This window comes from Eulemur rufifrons, chromosome 15, assembly GCF_041146395.1.
Source record: "Eulemur rufifrons isolate Redbay chromosome 15, OSU_ERuf_1, whole genome shotgun sequence".
NCBI classification, from domain to species: Eukaryota; Metazoa; Chordata; class Mammalia; order Primates; family Lemuridae; genus Eulemur; species Eulemur rufifrons.
The window spans coordinates 31876646-31894497 of NC_090997.1; the positions used below are offsets into that span (position 1 = coordinate 31876646).

General features: G+C 36.7%; 1 protein-coding gene across 1 annotated transcript in view; it reads left to right on the top strand.

Annotated features, from left to right (window-relative positions):
- COL19A1 (collagen type XIX alpha 1 chain) overlaps positions 1-17195 on the top strand; it is a 293777-nt gene extending 276582 nt beyond the window's left edge. Inside the window, exons 49-51 of the mRNA XM_069489063.1 lie at positions 11007-11135; positions 16833-16910; positions 17068-17195. Coding sequence (XP_069345164.1) covers positions 11007-11135; positions 16833-16910; positions 17068-17195 — 335 coding nt within the window. The remainder of the gene's footprint in view (positions 1-11006; positions 11136-16832; positions 16911-17067) is intronic.
- The last annotated feature ends 657 nt before the right edge of the window (positions 17196-17852 follow it).

Below are 17852 nucleotides of genomic sequence, written 5' to 3' on the forward strand. Positions count from 1 at the left end.
CACATTACGGCAGCAGGACTGAGCAATTGTGACAGGAAAATTGTAGTCCACAAAGGCTTAAATATTTACTGTCTGGTCCTTACAGAGAAAGTTTCCTGACCCCTTCTCTAGAATCTCAATAATTCAGCCTAAGATAGCATTGCTTTTTTTTTTTTTGAAAGCATCATTATCATATTGTTGATTCATTTTGAGTTTTCAATTAACTAATAACCCTGGATATTCCTTATACAAATATTTTTAAATGAGGTGTTTCTCATTATGGATTTGTGTTCATTTTTAAAATCTTAGTGTGTGATCTTATGTTTCTTCTTATTAATTTCCAAGAATTTATGTTCATACCTTGTTGCAACCTAAAGGTATCTTTTGAAATGTTGTCTCTTGTAGGGCAAGTTGCCTGACCGTACAACTTTACAACTAAATTTTTTAAGCATGTCTTCATTCTGGTTGTTAAAAATGCTGAATAGGCCGGGCGCGGTGGCTCACGCCTGTAATCCTAGCACTCTGGGAGGCCGAGGCGGGTGGATCGCTCAAGGTCAGGAGTTCGAGACCAGCCTGAGCAAGAGGGAGACCCCGTCTCTACTAAAAATAGAAAGAAATTATCTGGCCAACTAAAATATATATAGAAAAAATTAGCCGGGCATGGTGGCACATGCCTGTAGTCCCAGCTACCCAGGAGGCTGAGGCAGTAGGATCGCTTAAGCCCAGGAGTTTGAGGTTGCTGTGAGCTAGGCTGACGCCACGGCACTCACTCTAGCCCGGGCAACAAAGCGAGACTCTATCTAAAAAAAAAAAAAAAATGCTGAATAAAAAAGCCAAGAGTCAAGGATCAGGCCTTTCTAAATGCCACTGGGTTCCTCTACCCATTTATAAATCAGCTATTAATCTATTGTTTATTGATCTCTGAATGCACAGTTACCCTAAAAATATACTCTACATTTCTTTGTCCATTCACAAGGATATCACATGATTTTTTCAAATGATTTGCTAAAATCAAGAACTCTTCTCTCAACTGTAAGATTAATAAAATGGATATTATTTGTCTTTAATAAATAAATCCACGTTGGTTCTCATGGTTTCTACCCCTTTGCATAGAATCCATAAGCCAAAATAGATTGTTGAATTTTGTAAGGAATAACATCATAAAATACTATGAGTACATCTTGAGGCTTTCTGCTGCAAACATGGAATCAGCTATACTCCAAGGAGCCCTCATTATTTTAAACAATAATTAGCATTAGAGACTGAAATCTCAGTGCTTGGGTGAACATTATCTTGTTTTTTATAAGCACTGGAGTTAGAGCAGAGTAACAGTGGAAATTTTAGCTGCTTTAGTGACAGTGCAGTCATGAATTTATGCCGTTGATTTCAATTTACCTTGATCTCTACTAAGTATCTTTACCCTGGTCTTATTTGACAGTTTATTAATGCAATTGTCCACTCTTTTTTATTGAACTATCAGTCTTCTCTTTGTGATTTTAATGTTGCCTTGAAATTTAGAAATCTTTTCTTTTCTTTTCTTTTCAACTGTGCATCAAGCATCATGGAATGGGCTCTAAAATTTGCAATCCAAGCATTCATTTCCCCCTCCACAAGCATCCCTCAAGTATCAACTGCTTGAAAAAGATATCTCAAGCTCTCCAGGGGAACACTGAAGAAAATATAAGTGGCTACATAATCTGCAGGGCTCAATGAAAAGTGAAAGTGCAGGTGCATTTGTTGAAAAATGATTGAGAATTTTAAGACAGCCAGAGGAGAGCATTAAACTAAGCATGGGGCCCTGTGAGACTGCACGGGTAGCCTGTCCATGAAAGCTGGTCCTGGGCACAGCGTATCTGGGATCTCAGACAGCATCCATGCATTTCATTGGCCACAAGCATAAAAAGAGAATGCCAGCAAATATATGTTTTTGAGTTGCAATCTAAGGTTTTCCTTTAACTCTTAATTTCTGTGGGCTCTAGTGTCACTATCTTTTATCTCAGGTAGTTTTGATGTTGAACTTCATTCTCTTAAAAGGCTTTAGATAAAAACACATTAAATTGCTTAGTAGTTAATTAGTCCAACTTTTTGAAGACTGATTAAAAATGTCAGAAAATGTAAACAAGCATTTTCAGAAAAAAAAAAGATATATTGAGATATGAGAGGTGTTCATTTTGGAAGTCCAACAGACACTGAATGAAGGTATGGCCCCTCGTGGCCTGTTCTGTGCATTCAGCAGAAAAGACACTGCTACTCCCACCCGGGGAAGGCTCCATGCTGCCCACTCCCAGGCCATTCTGTGTCTACTCTCACGAAGGGCTGTCAGTGTTCTGAGGAGCGAGGTCAGGGGAATTGGGCCACTCTCCATCTGTCTTAGGGCGGGCTCGCCTGGCTTGCGCTTTCTGAGCAGCTCCTCCTCTAAGTCTGCATCCTTCCCTGCTGAGTTCCTGCCTCTTCCTCCCCTCTCAGAGTCCTCTCTGGACACTGACAGGTGCAGAGTTTTCCCCAGATCTCCTCAACTTCACCCCCATCTCTCCTACTGCCTCTCTCAGTCTCTACCAGGTGAGTGGCTGGACCCCCACAAGAACCAGGGCTCCCTCAGGAGACGCAGATGTCTTAGCCTCAAGCCAATATTCTGAAGTGACCCACAGGAAATTCTTTCCTGAAACGTCTAGACTCTGAGACTCCATATATTACATCCCTCTCCTTTTATCTCTGTTGACACCAGTCCAGCAAAACTGTCTTCTCCCAAACAAAATTGTACCTGAAGCCCAGAATTTAGTTATTTAGCACTTAAGTTAATTTGAACCAAGATCATTTCAATTCAGTCCATTTCATTTTCCACTGAGAAGTCACATTGCCCATGGCTTCTGAACACCATTTACAGAAAAGAAAAAAGAAAAACTCCATTTTCACAAATCCTAGAGCTCCAAGGTGACAGTTCCCTTTCTCAGAAAGCTTTCTCTCTAAAAGCAAAGGTTAAGTTTCCCGTGTTAAAACAGTTACAGTTAAGTAGTACAGACAGTTAAGTGCTACAGTTAGGCAGCACCCGCCTGCCTCTCCTTTCTTAGCGGTTTCACAAGAGACGGTGTCAGTGACAGCCAGTGCTTGTCTCTGCTGCACGCACCAGTGCACATCTACAGCCTCAGGAGCCATTCTCTCTGTGCGGCAGGTCATGGACTGTCAGTAGGGGCTCGAGGGAGTCTTTGGGAGACCCTGTTCCCCCCACACACTTATCATCCCAGATGTCCAGATTAGAGCCTCCAGTGAAATCCTAGACCAGGACCCAAAATTTGAGATCTCCTTGTGGGGCTTTTCAACCCTCCTTGGGGCTTCCCAGGTGACTCCACTGACACAACGTCCACAGATCTCACACCTTGGGCTATTTCCTAGCCTGCCCACCCTGCCTTTAGCGTCCTTATGGCCCTCCCCAGACCTAACCATGGTGGCAGGAGGTATCTTCACAGCAATCCCAAGTCTGGGTTCCAGGTGAATCACACCGCACAAACATGCATCCACTTCAAAGTTAAATTAAATTCCCAATTTGATTGGCCAACAACAGATCAAGTCCTTTTGTAAGCAAAGTGACTACACGGGGCAAGGACAGATGCTGTCCATGTGTCTCAGCTTAGCATCTTTTGGCTTTATAAGGGCTTTGCAGATGCCCACACAAATTAGGATCTTGCCAGAGCTAAGATTTTAATTCTGGCTATTACACCATCCTATTATACTTGAGGATTTACATCAGCATGCAAGAAGAATTTACCAACCTATGCAGAAATGTGCACAAACATCTGGCTCTCTTAGTTCTTGGGATAAGCACGGGCCCAACAAGGCCATGCCTGCAACTGCAGGAGAAAAGGAAGATTAGGGCTAAATGTCCCTGAACAATATTTCTGTCTCCAGATTTCTAGTGTTCAGGAAATCCCCTTACCTCTGTTTTCTCCATTTTTCATATATATGTTTCATATACATATATATGAATGAATGTGAATATATATATTATCCTGTTCTCTTGCTTCAAGGTTGTAACATCTTCTCTTGCCTCTTTACAACTAAGATATTAATTTATGTATGTGTATATATATATATATATATATACACACATCGTCTGATAGATACACATCACTGGAGATATAAATGTAGATCATTTTAAAAAACATTTTTTACAACATAGTCCATGTTACTTCCGATTTGCTTCTTTCTGTTTATTTGTTTGGGACTCTATTGTTCAGTTTATAGGATTTCCTCAGTGTGCAGTAAGCCTTGGCAGTCTGCTCATATATAAGAGCAAGTTTTTAAAAATTGATTAAAAGTTGTGAGTGAACACTAGGGCTTGCCAACCATGAGGTTCACTGTAGGGTGGTCTAGCTGGGATGTTTAAGTGAGGGCCCCTCAATTTCAGTTTCTTTAAATGTTTCCTCTTAGTGTGGCCAGATTCCCAGTGGAAACACTTCCATTCCCTGCTGGCTGCCAGCTCAACACTGAGCATGTCAACGCCCATTTATTTTTCTTGATTTCAGTATGCAAGCTCAAGTCTCGGTGGAGTCTAGGGTCCCCAGTGCAGAGACAGACTATTTACCTTTTTTAGACAATAGACCTTCAGTCTTTTGCTAGGGTTGGTGAAGGGTGATTGCCCAGCTATATAGAGTAGAGAAAGGAATTTCAAAAACTGCTTCTCAAACAGGCTTTCAATCAGTGTTCCTTATTTTAGTTCCCCTCCTTCACCCCCCATTTCCAGAGGTAACTTGTACTGTCAATTCCTGAGCTTCTTGAGGATTTTGTGGTTTAAATCAGGTTATTCCTCTGCTTCTAGTGGAAGGGTTTGGTTTTCTTGAGTTTGCTAAGTCATATATCACTCACCCTTTTGATTCTCAGCTTCCAAATTTTTGTTTCTAATGTCTCCTTTCATATTCTCTCCATTCTTATGGTTTTATGCCTTTAAGAATATCTTATTGTTGCTTTACAGGGATTCAGGAGGTAGTTACTGCAGATGCATATGTTCAATCTATCGTCTTTACCCATAATAACATTTCAAAGCAACATGCTTATAAAGGTAGTGAAGGATTGGGCCAGAGGTAAATGAAGTAGTAACAACCTGTGGGTCATAATGAACCACAAAATAAATATTAATATAAATCCACCAAATGATGCTGTTGAATTAGTAATTAATGAAACTAGAAAATAATGATTAAAATATCATAGGAAATTACTCTTCCAGTATTTTTGCCCCTTAGGAGAGAACTATATTTAATTTGGGTTTCTGTATTTCAGAGACATATGGAAAAGCCCTGTAATAATGCAACCAAAAAGTGATTTACAAAGCAGATTACCAAGTCTGCTAGTAAAAGTTATTTAACCTGAAGGCTAATAGGTAACCATATTATCAACTATATGACTGATTTCCTGAGGGAAATACTCATTAAATGCTCTCTATTTCCATAATGGGGTAGCAAAATAAAATAAGCTGAAGTTAACCCAAGAAAATGGGTAATTAAACATTTAAATGGACATTAGGAGAAAAAGATTAATTTCTCTCTGAAATATTTACAAATTCTATCTGTGAAATAGAAAGTAAACATGGGCTGGATGACATCTGAATGTCCCTTCCTTCTCCAAATAATGGAGTTTATTATCACATTAATATTAATGTCTTCATTATATTAACAAGCCCATTCTCCAAAGAAATCGAGCCTTGATCTCAGCTGTCAGAATGACTGCTGTGGTTTTGCCTTAGCAGATGGAATATGTGTGTTTTTTTATACATACTTCCATCTGAATTCTTTAATTTCCTGCCTCATTAGAAAGCGTAGCCAAAAATAGTTTAATTGACTAAGGATCCCTGAAAACATTGGAAAGGAAATTAAGAATATACTGGCCTTTATAATTCATTTAGATGCTCAGAAACATATTATTTTAAATTATAGATCATTAGAGTAGGGTTCAGAATAGGTAATTACCCTTATGCTAAATGACTATTTCTGCGAATATCTCAAAGGTAGATAATTTACAGTTAGAAGTAATTATTTAAAATAAGTTTGGTTTATTAGAAATATTAAAAACCACCCAAAGTACATGTAAACTCAATTCATACATTAAAGAGGAAAAATTAGTACTGTGAACATTTTTGTTTAGATATTGAAGGTATTCAAAGAGATATGTTTCAAATCCCTTTTGTGCTGGAGAGAGTTGGAACCCATTCTATTAAGTGAAGTATCCCAAGAATGGAAAAATAAGCACCACATGTACTCACCAGCAAACTGGTTTCCCTGATCATCACCTAAGTGCACATTTGGGAATAACACCAATTGGGTATCGGACTGAGGTGGTGGGTAGGGGGAGGGGATGGGTGTATACCTACATGGTGAGTACGATGCGCACTGTCTGAGTAATGGGCATGCTGAATGTTCTGACTTGGGGGGATGGGGGGAGGGGATGGGTGCATACCTACATGATGAGTGCAATGTGCACTGTCTGCGGAATGGACACGCTTGAGGCTCTGACTCGGGGGGATGGGCGGGACATGGGCAGTATATATAACCTGAACTTTTGTACCCCCATGATAAGCTGAAATAAATAAACAAAACAAAAAAAAAAGAATAATTGTACCTGAAACATATCTTTTTTAAAGTGAAAAACAATAAATATTATGTAGAGTTTCAAACTGTGATCATATGAATGTGATATTTATTATAAAATATCCAGTTTATAATTTCATATAATAAAGATAGCATATTTATATTCAATATGATGATTTATAAAACTATGACTATATATTAATTACATATTTGTTTTATTTATTAAGTTACTGGAATAAAATATATTAACATCAACCAAATGTCCAAGGTAGATTGTCAGGTAGTAAGAATGTTGATGGAAGGCAAGTGATTTAATATCGCTCTTTGATCTTAAATGGGGACCAGCATCCATCAGATCTCTATCAGGCTCTCATTCATCATTCAGTCTGTGGCCAGAGATTCCAGTCCCGTGCATGTTGCAATATGTTTCCATTCTGCCTGCTTTGTGACTTAAGAATGTGAGTGTAGAATGATTGCTCTTTGAATAATTATAGCTAATACTCAATATCTGTTAGGGCTTTTTCATTAATAATTCTATATGAAAAAAACCTGTTTTACTTTCTTAAGCAGTAACAGCCTACATTGTCTTAAAATAATTTTTAAATTGAAAACTCATAGGAAAATGGGTTTTACTCAGAAGTAATTTACTCTTTATCAAAAAAAATGTAAAACATACATATCTGTTTAAATGAAAAATGCCTTTGCAATTCAACTGAATGAACTAAACTGAGTGAGAAGACTGGAAAAAATTGAAGTAAATGTTTGCAAGGTCTGTGTGATTTGGCCTCTGTATTTTCTAACTGACAGTTAAAATTTGTTATGTTCTATCTGTAGTTTGGTCTTCACTGAACAAAGTAAACACTAATTTTAACAGAAAAAACTTTCTTGGAATATTTGTATGGACAAAATGAAGGCTGAATTTTTTAAATCAAAGATTCATTTCTTTTTTTTCGTTTTTAATTTCAAAATATTACAGGGGTACAAACATTTTGGTTACATATATTGCCTTTGCACCACCTGAGTCAGAGCTACAAGCATGTCCATCCCCCAGACAGTGTGCACTAAACCCATTAGGTGTGAATATACCTATCCCTTTCTCCCCCCTCCCACCTGTCCAACACCCAACAAATGTTACTTCCATATGTACAAGTAAGTGTTGATCAATTATTACCAATTTAATGGTGAGTTCATGTGGTGCTTATTTTTCCATTCTTGTGTTACTTCACTTAGTAGAATGGGCTCCAGCTCTGTTCAGGTTAATACAAGAGGTATTAATTCACCATTGTTTTTTATGGCTGAGTAGTACTCACTGGTATACATACACCACATTTTATTAATCCACTCATGTATTGATGGCACTTGAGTTGTTTCCACATCTTTGCAATTGTGAATTGTGCTGGTATAAACATTCTAGTGTGATGTCTTTATTATAGAATGTCTTTTTTTCCTTTGGGTAAATACTCAGTAGTGGGATTTCTGGATCAAATGGTAGTTCTACTTTTAGTTTTTTAAGGTATCTCCACATTACTTTCCATAGAGGTTATATTAATTTGTAGTCCCACCAGCAGTGTAAGAGTGTTCCTATCTCTAGCATCCTTGCCAACATTTGTTGTTTTGGGAGGCATCACATTACCAGACTTCAAACTATACTGCAAGGCTATAATAACCAAAACATCATGGTATTGGCACAAAAAGAGAGATGTAGCAATGTAACAGAACAGAAAACCCAGATATAAAATTACCTGCATATATCCAACTGGTGTTTCACAAAGCAGACAACAATATTCGCTGGGGAAAAGAAGCCCTATTCAATAAATGGTGCTGGGAGAATGGATAGCCACATGCAGAAGAATGAAACAGGATCCATAGCTCTCAGCACTCACAAAAATTAATTCAAGATGGATAAAAGACTAAAAAAGAATGCTAGAAGAAAATGTTGGAAAAACTCTTCCATATATTGGCCTACAAAAAGAATTTATGAATATTAAATAAAAAATAAATAAATGGGACTTGATTAAAAAGCTTCTGCATAGCCAAGGAAATAATCAATAGAGAAAGTAAACAATCTACAGAATGGGAGAAAATATGCACAAGCTATATATCTGATAAAGGGCTAGTAACCAGAATCTACAAAGAACTCAGGCCATTATAAAGTGGGCATAAGACATGAACAGAAGCATTTCAAAAGAAGATATACAAATGGCCAAGAACCATATGAAAATATGTTCAACATCACTAATCATCAGAGAAATGCAAATTTAAACCACAATGACATATCACCTTACCCCTGTCAGAATGGCTATTATTAAAGAGTCAAGAAACAATAGATGCTGGTGTGGATGCAGGGAGAAAGGAACACTTATACACTGTTCTAATGATCTGTCTTAACAAGAAATGCTAAAAGTATTTCCTCAGGTTGAAACAAAAGAAGACTAACTATATAAGTTATTAAGTATGGAATGTCTGATTTCCTTAAGTCTTAATTTTGACAGTTAATATCACTGACATTTCACTTTGACACTTCTTGTTTTATTTTTATTATGAAGGCATATCCTCATTCTTTAAAATGCACAGTTTGGCTTATGATTATCTTTCAAATTTTTTAGAGCAATTTTTGTGAAACCAGGCATAAGTCAAAAACTCATGTTATTTTCAAATATGAGTTCCATTGTGGAACCAATGCAATGCATACAGCTCAAAATATCAACAAAGTGTTTGGGAAGGATGTGGCTAATGAATGCACAGTACATTAATGGTTTGAGACATGCCATTATGGTGATTTTAATCTTGAAAATGAGCCATGTGGGTGATCTGAGACCAAGGTAGATAATGATGAGCTGAAAACTATAGTGGAAGCAAATCCATTTCAACCTATGCATGAATTAGCAGCAAGGTTTAATGTTCCTATTTCAACAATATTGGACCATTTGAAACAAATTGGCAAGGTAAAGAAGCTGGATAGATGGGTTCTGCATGAATTAAATGAGTATCAGAAGAGAAATCGTCTTGAAGCTTGCCTTTCTTTGCTGTCATGATATAAAGGCAAACCATTTCTGCACTGTATTGTTACATGTGATGAACAATGGATTCTTTTTGACAATCAGAAGTGTTTGGCACAATGGTTGGATAAAGATGAAATTCCAAAACACAGTCCAAAACCAAATGTTCATCAAACAAAGCTAATGGTATCTGTTTGGAAGTCTAGCACTGGTAATATCCACTACAGCTTCATGAAACCTGCTCAATTGATGACAGTGGATGTCTACTGCAACCAGTTGGATGATATGATGAGGATGCTTGCAATTAAGCAGATGAGATTGATCAATAGAGACAGGCCAAACCTCTTGCAAGACAATGCTCAACCACATGTCACACAAAGCTGCTCAAACTATAGAAGCTGGACTTGGAAACTCTGTCAGCTACAGTATTCACCAGACCTTGCACCAACTGACTATGACTTACTTCTTCCAGGCTTTGGACCACTTCTTGCAAGGAAAAATATTTAATTCTCAAAAAACTGTGGAAAACACCTTTTGCAATTTCATTGCCACTTGCTCTATAGGTTTCTTTGCTGCTGGCATAAACAAGCCACTGTTAAAATGGCAAAACTGTGTCAATAATTTAGGCACATACTTTGATTATGTACTGCTTCTTGTTTGAGATATAATAAACTACACTTTTGATTTGAAATGGAAATTTCATATTTAATGACCTAAAAATATATGAAAGTACCAAACTCACTGTAAAGGCATGAATATAGTCAACTCCAGAATACTGTAATACTGACATGGTATTAGAAAAGTCATTCATAAATGACTTTTAAGTCTAGTACAAGATCTAAAAGACAAAAGAATTAAAAATAACTACAGCTACAATAATTTGTTAATGGATACACTATATATAAAAGATGTAAATTTAACATCAGTAACAAAAATGTGAGAGAAGTTAAAGTGTAGAATTTTTGTAGGTTATTTGTTTGTTGTCTATCCCTTTGCAACAGTATGTATACTTTATGACAACAGGATCCTTTTTAGGAAGATTGATTTGTTCACTGTTATACCCCACTGCACTTATCACAATGCCAGCACTTACATATTTTGAATTTTTTAAACTAAATTAATGAATGTTAAGGTGCATTTAATATCTTCATCAGGTCATGGATAAAACTGTTATACATTTAGATGACCAAAGATCGAATCTTACAGCAAGTCACTAAATATTTTCCTAGAGTTTGACACGTAGCCATTAATAATCAACTTCAATGTTTGGTTTGGTATCATTTTAAATCAAAGACATCCATGAAATTTGTAATTACCACTTTGTTGATGTGATGACATATTTCTCTCTGACATTTCCTCAATAAATGAATGAAGTAATACTATAATAAATATTTTACTATTCCTTAAAAAAATTCTATTACATAATATATTATTTTTTCTTTTTTAAATGAAGAGAGGATGGCCGTGTTCCTATCCCAGCTCAAGCTGCCAGCAGCAATGTTGGCTGCTCAAGCTCACGGGAGGCCTGGGCCACCAGGGAAGGATGGGTTGCCGGGGCCACCAGGAGACCCTGGCCCCCAAGGTAAGTCTTCAAGTGTAATATTGGCTTCTTAATGTTTTAACTCTAAGTATTTATAACATGCCAATCACAGTGAAGGAAAAATGTGTGTGTATATATGATATATATAAAACGGTTCATATAAAATATCTTGCTAATATTTGATAGTCTATTATAGAAGTAGATATTTAACTACTACTACTTCAAATTTAAAATTGATAATTACCTCCTGTTCTAAATGTATTTTAATAATAATATTTGTTATAACAATAATGGCAATAATACGTGCTTGTATATCATTATGATCTAGGAATCTTAGACTTGTTTAGGCCTCCCCTTTGGTATAAGTAAAACAAGAGTCATCATCTTAGTATCTTAAAGAAACTGAGGGAAGAGTCTTGGGAGACTCTACTACAAATAGTCATTTGGTTCTAGACTACATTTTTAAGAAAATTTAGAACCATTTTGCTTCTACAGCCATAAAAAAGAATGAAATCCTGCTGTTTGCAACAACATGGGTGGAACTGGAGAACATTATGTTAGGTGAAATAAGCCAAGCACAGAAAGACAAATCTTACATGTTCCTACTCATATGTGGAAGCTAACTATTAAAACGACTGATCTTGTGAAGACAGAGAGTAGAATAATGTTTACCAGAGTCTGGGAATGGAAGTGGGGAGAGGAGGATAAAGTGGGGATGGATAATGGGTGCAAAAATATAGCTCAAGGGCCAGGCATGGTGGCTCACGCCTGTAATCCTAGCACTTTGGGAGGCTGAGGCAGGAGGATCACTTGAGCCCAGGAGTTGGAGGCTGCAGTGAGATATGATGATGCCACTGCACTCTGGCCTGTGCAATAGAGTGAGACATTATCTCAAATAAATATATATATATATTTAGATAGAATGAACAGTGTTTGCTAGCACAACAAAGTGACTATAGTCAACAATAAGTTAGGGCATACTTTAAAATAACCAAAAGAGTGAAATTGGAATGTTCCTAACACAAAGAAATGATAAATGCTTGAAGTGATGGATACCCCAATTACCCTGATTTGATTATTACACATTGTATGTTTTGATCAAAACATCAGATGTATCCTATAAGTATTAATATATAAAACTACTATGTACCCATACTAATTAAAAATAAATTAAAAAAATAAGAATACAGTTGAAAATAATGTACATGCAAAGAATTGCTTTTCCTTCACTAGTTCTCTCTCCTTCCTACTGCGTTTATGTAATATTGAGCCTTGTTTTCTGTAGGAAGTGTCCCAAGGTGATTAGTGTGCCTTCCCTCATCTGAAAGAGCAACTCCTGTTCAGTCCCCAATTACAGTGTCTGTTAGGAGCCTAACTTATAATCATGATTGACAAGTCTTTTAGTTTAGTTAGCACAGTATAAAACAGCAACAATCAAAACCCACTCTAGTTTTCTTAAACTAAACATATATTCTACCTTCCTGTTCAAAGGCACAGAGAAATCTTACTGAAAAGAAAGTTTGATTTTTGGTGCCTCTCCAAGACTGCATAACGAATTAAAGGGTTTTTCTATGGTAGGTAAATAAGTATGAAGTGCTCGGAAGATGAAGTCACACATGTAATTTCCAAGCTTTGATCTGCTCAATTTAAAAGCTTTCTCAAAAAGGAAAGAAAAAATGCATATAAAACCACTACTTTAGTGTCCATGCAAACTTTGGACACTGTTTGCTGAATTAGTCCTTTTCTTGACACAGCATGATTGAGTTTGAGAAAGGGTTGAAGTGAGAAATGCCACATAGAAAGGGAAAGAAAACGTGGCCACTGAGTATGACACAATATGTTTTGCCCACTCATTAATTCTGTTGGATGGTGGCTCTTCTGAATTTCTAAAAGAAACTTTGTGTTTTCAGTGTTTGTCAGGAAAGAAATCCATTTTGTTTAAAATGAAGTGGTTTGTTTGAAATATGTGCTATAGAATGAGTCCTTTATTATCTTCTTATCTTAAGGGAAGGCCAAAAATGTAAAGAGGGCTCATAAAGTTCCCTGTGATCATTCTGAGAAGGAGCAGACATGTATTAATAGAAAACAGTGAGAAAACTGATGTGAGACTGTTAGAAGTAGGCAATCCAAGTTGAAAAAGGGAGATACTGCTCCTACCGAGATTCTTGTGATGAAAACTTGTGAATCCTCTGTCAGCGCCCTGATCTTCTTAAAGTGAGAAAAGAGACCATTATGACTTTGACTTAGGTCACCTCATTCATATTTTTTTCGAAATTCCCAAAGGGATGGTTGTTGATGTCCTTTTTAAATTCAAAAGCATTTCCAGAGAGTTTTCGATTTTAGCCATCCTGTGGGGCTCTGACTATTGCCTTCACAGGGTGCATTGACAGGGAGCTTCCCTTGGGGTTCTTCATTCCCACCTCGGGTCTGCAGCCCAGGGCCTCAGGGCTGGTGCTCCAAGGGTGAGCTGAGAATTTGCCACATCGAGATCAAAGAAGCCCCAAGAAGCATGATCCAACTGGGTTTCCCTATATAAATAGGAGAGGTGAAGTCTCCTAACAGACTTTATCCTCCTGTGTGAGTTTTATGAGGAAAAAAAAAACTTTATTTAAACATTCCCCAAATACAGCATATTCTCCACTCATAGAAAACCCCGAGGAATAGATGCCACACTTGAAAGCCCTGTTCGATTCAGAAAGAACCCCACATGGGGTTGGTAGGTAAAAACCAGACACATCCACTCCATGTGTCCTCCATCAGTTTTAAAGGGACAGTACTGGGAGTGTTTGTTCTTATTTTTGAACTTTTAAAATTTAGCTATTACTGGTTTATAACGAAGGAAAACCTTTTGTTATTTGTAAGCCAGTGGCCCATAGCGTAATTCATGTGACTGATAGAGATTTGGCCTTTCAAATTTGTCGGCAGTAAGAGCCTTTGGCAATGGGAGGGCGAGTGAGTGTGTGTCCAAATGACTAAAGGGCACTGCTGTCCATCAGCGGACCAGAACCAAGGAAGCTAAACTGCTTGTAAGGCAGAACCCAAGTGCCCACAGGAACAATTATTTCTCCCAAAATGCCAACAGCATTTTCCGGCCTCATTTGTCCAGTATGCATATAGATGCACAGATTCACAACTGTAGAAGTAAATCTCTAGGATTGAAACTGAAATCTCTCTACTGGAAATAAACACAGTCTAGCACCTGAAAAACTATACCAAACACCAAGTTTCATCAATGACTAGTACCTCTAGGTGGATTCAGTTAGGACACTGCTGTTATTTAATTTCTGTTTTCCTGTATAAGCTACAGTGAAATCAAACTGTCATGCTGTATACTTACAGTGTGTGGAAATACATGTCTGTCTGCAGATAGACCAGCCTCTTGCAAATTTAAAGAGAGGCCTGCCAAGGAAGTGAAAAGCTTAATTCTAGAAAAGGGGAAAGCTGTTATTGACTTTGTTAACATTCCTATCTGAATTTTTGTTACGAAGCAATTATAAAATAAGACCCTATGGCTTTACGGCAGCCTTCAGAATAAATGCACTTGGGTCCTTAATAGGAAATTCAAGAGTAGAAAGCTCTCCTATGGTTGTGTAATTCAAAGGCTTTATCTATGAATAACCGGTAGTTATTAACCTAATGAACTGAGAAATTTGTACAAAGAAATTGCTACATTTGCCAGGAGGAGGAAGGTAAATGTTGCCTTTTTATACAAATATACATATTATCATTTCTTGTTTTTTGATACCATATGCACTGAAATCCATGTGGGATACCATGTTTTTGGATTATATTAAAATCTGAAAACTGAATTTGAATTAAATCATTGGTTTTAGCAGATACATTCTTCCTTTGGAATTGTTACAGTCTTGTTAATCCTCTTGTTAATAAAAAAATTCATATATCTTTGGTTATTATTCTTTCTTCCTCATTTTTTAGCCCATGATCTTAAGTACTTACTGAGATAGCTTGAGGGTCAACTTCACAATCTTTCTATAATAGTGGGACCTGGGTTGAACTATCAAATACACCTCAAATAATTAATGTTATGTTACTCGAGAAATGTTTAAATAATAGATTTGGAAGGGTGCTTTCAAATGACCCTAAGTACAACTATTTTTCCCTGTTGTTCACATATGTTAAGTGAAAGTCATTTATATCAAAGAAATCTTAGAACTATTTTAAATTTGACTATGTATCAACTTAGGATATTGTGCCACATGTTGATGCTGTGATTCTCTCTAGGACTTAGGATTGTATTGGATATCTTTAACATAATTTTCAAATATAAATGTTTGAAAGTTTCTGGCTAAATGTATTTCCAATATATACTTCAAAATATTTTTTAATACATATCCTTTTTTCCACTATTTTCACATTTGTGGTCAAGTCACACCTCTATAGCAAAGAAATAACTGTGTAGTGATTGTGTTGCTAATGTTATCTGGATAATACTGTGTACATTGAATGGCCAAGTCAAAACTGAGGATGGTAACTCCAAAGCTAATGTCTAATTCTCAACAATAATGGGAAATAACTTATTACATATACTGTTCATAGAGAGCATTAAATTTTCCCCTCCTGTCATGTCCTACTATAATAACACACCTTTATGGAAAGGCAAACTAAGTTAGGACCTACTGTTTCCTACCGAGATGCTCTCCCTCTTATACCCTTGCTGTGTGGCTGCATTAATTCTGCATAGCTGCTCTGTTCATTGGCCCTTGGAGAAATCTTTAAGCATGAAAAAGTTGGAAATAAAAGCTCTATTTACCATCACTGTGAAACTCTTTTAGCACAGAATCTTTTCTTCAAACAAAGTTTTGCTTGGATATCAATAAATAATACACAGATAAAAATGTTTTATGATTTTTTAAAAGCAGAGATAAGGACTCCTGGAGACATAAATTGCTCTATTCTGTTCTAGCTCAGGCAATAACAAGCAGATTCAATAATGAAAGTGATTTTATCTTAAAATGTACACAGATCTTAGACCTGATTCATTTTGGTTAAAATATCTTAAGTTGATGAAGTGCATTTGGGAGAATCCCTCAATCCCCTGTTTTCTAGCACTGTTGAAGCTCCTTTGGAATTAGAAACTGCCATGCAAAAACATGGGGTTGCTGTTTAAACTTTCCTTAGAGAGGAGATAATGTTGTTATAGTCATTAATTTGAACACAGACCTGACTCTTTAGATAAGTTAACTCACATGTATTCACACTCTTGCTATGATTTACTTAATACTAAAATCATGAGTTGCTTGTTTATTTCATTTCCTTTAATTCTCAGACTAAGGTCCAGATTCTTATCATATTATCTTGTTCTCATTTTAAGCAGGACTCTTTCAGTATGCTAGTTTTCCTTACCCTGTACCTAGCTTCTAGTCAGAATTCCTAATGAAGAGGGCTCACACACCCTGTCATAACTATTTAAAAGAAGATATGAATGATTGACTTGAGTTACTGAGGTATCATTTTCAGTGCCAAAGATTTCACTAAGAGTTAGACTAGTTGAAACTTTTTATAGTAGTTCCATCTTTTTAAGATCCTCATTGCTCTGTTGCACTCAGTCTGTTTGATATGCAAGTTTAATATGTGGTTAATACAAAGCAGATGGCTGATATTCTATTTATGTTAGGTGAAGGAATCACATAAATATCATAGACTCAGAAAATGGTTCTTTTATGTGCTATTGCCATATAAAACTTTTTGTATCTCTATTTTTATATACCTCTCACTTAGGCTACCGAGGACAGAAGGGAGAAAGAGGTGAACCTGGAATTGGGCTGCCAGGGAGTCCAGGTCTTCCTGGGACTTCAGGTAATAGTGACATTATCTTCACAACACCAACAAGCCTCTAAAAATGGTAACCATGTTTCTCCCCTTTGGTCCTTATATGTCAAGTTGAATGATCCATGTTGATTGGAGGGAGGGCTATATGTGATCTGCGTTCTGATGAGGTCTTTTATTTTATTAGCTCTGGGTTTGCCGGGCTCACCAGGTGCCCCAGGGCCCCAGGGCCCCCCAGGACCCAGTGGAAGATGTAACCCAGAAGATTGCCTCTATCCTGTGTCTCAAGCCCATCAGCAGACAGGTGGGAAATGACACACCTGAAGAAGACTTGGTTCCTGGTGATACCTCCTTGCCATTGGAGTTGTCTTAATATTGTCTGCCAACCCTCATGATATGTGGGCTTTTTTGGTTTTTTTTTTTTGTTTGTTTGTTTTTGGGTTTTTTTTTTTTTTTTTTTTTTTTTTTTTGGTGTAGGCCAGACATTAAAAGCAACCATTTGAATCCTATTCCTAAAGGAATTACAAATCAGCATTTTTAGAATTTTCCCAAATTCATTCCATATGTTTTCCTTTACCATTACTATGCTTTTTATTCAGTTTTATATGAAATGCACAAGCAAATCTTATCAATAGCTCTTCTTCAAAAACAAATTACATCTTATGATTTAGTAGACTGGAGATGATATCCATTTTGTAGACTCATTGACATGTGGTTGGCCTTTGCTTTCTGAATTTTAAAGTTTCAGTCTTGAAGTTTTTTTGTTGTTTAAATTTATTATCATTGCTAAGAATTTTGTCAACTTTTTGGATATAGTGCATTGCTCCTGTTGAATGTTTTTTGACTACTTTTTATAACTTAAGAATTCTTACACCTACATCTGTTCTATTTATGCAGAAAAATAGGCAATAAGAGCTTCACTTTGTAACTTATGTTTTGGAAAAAACACAGGAGCCTATTTTATCAGGGATC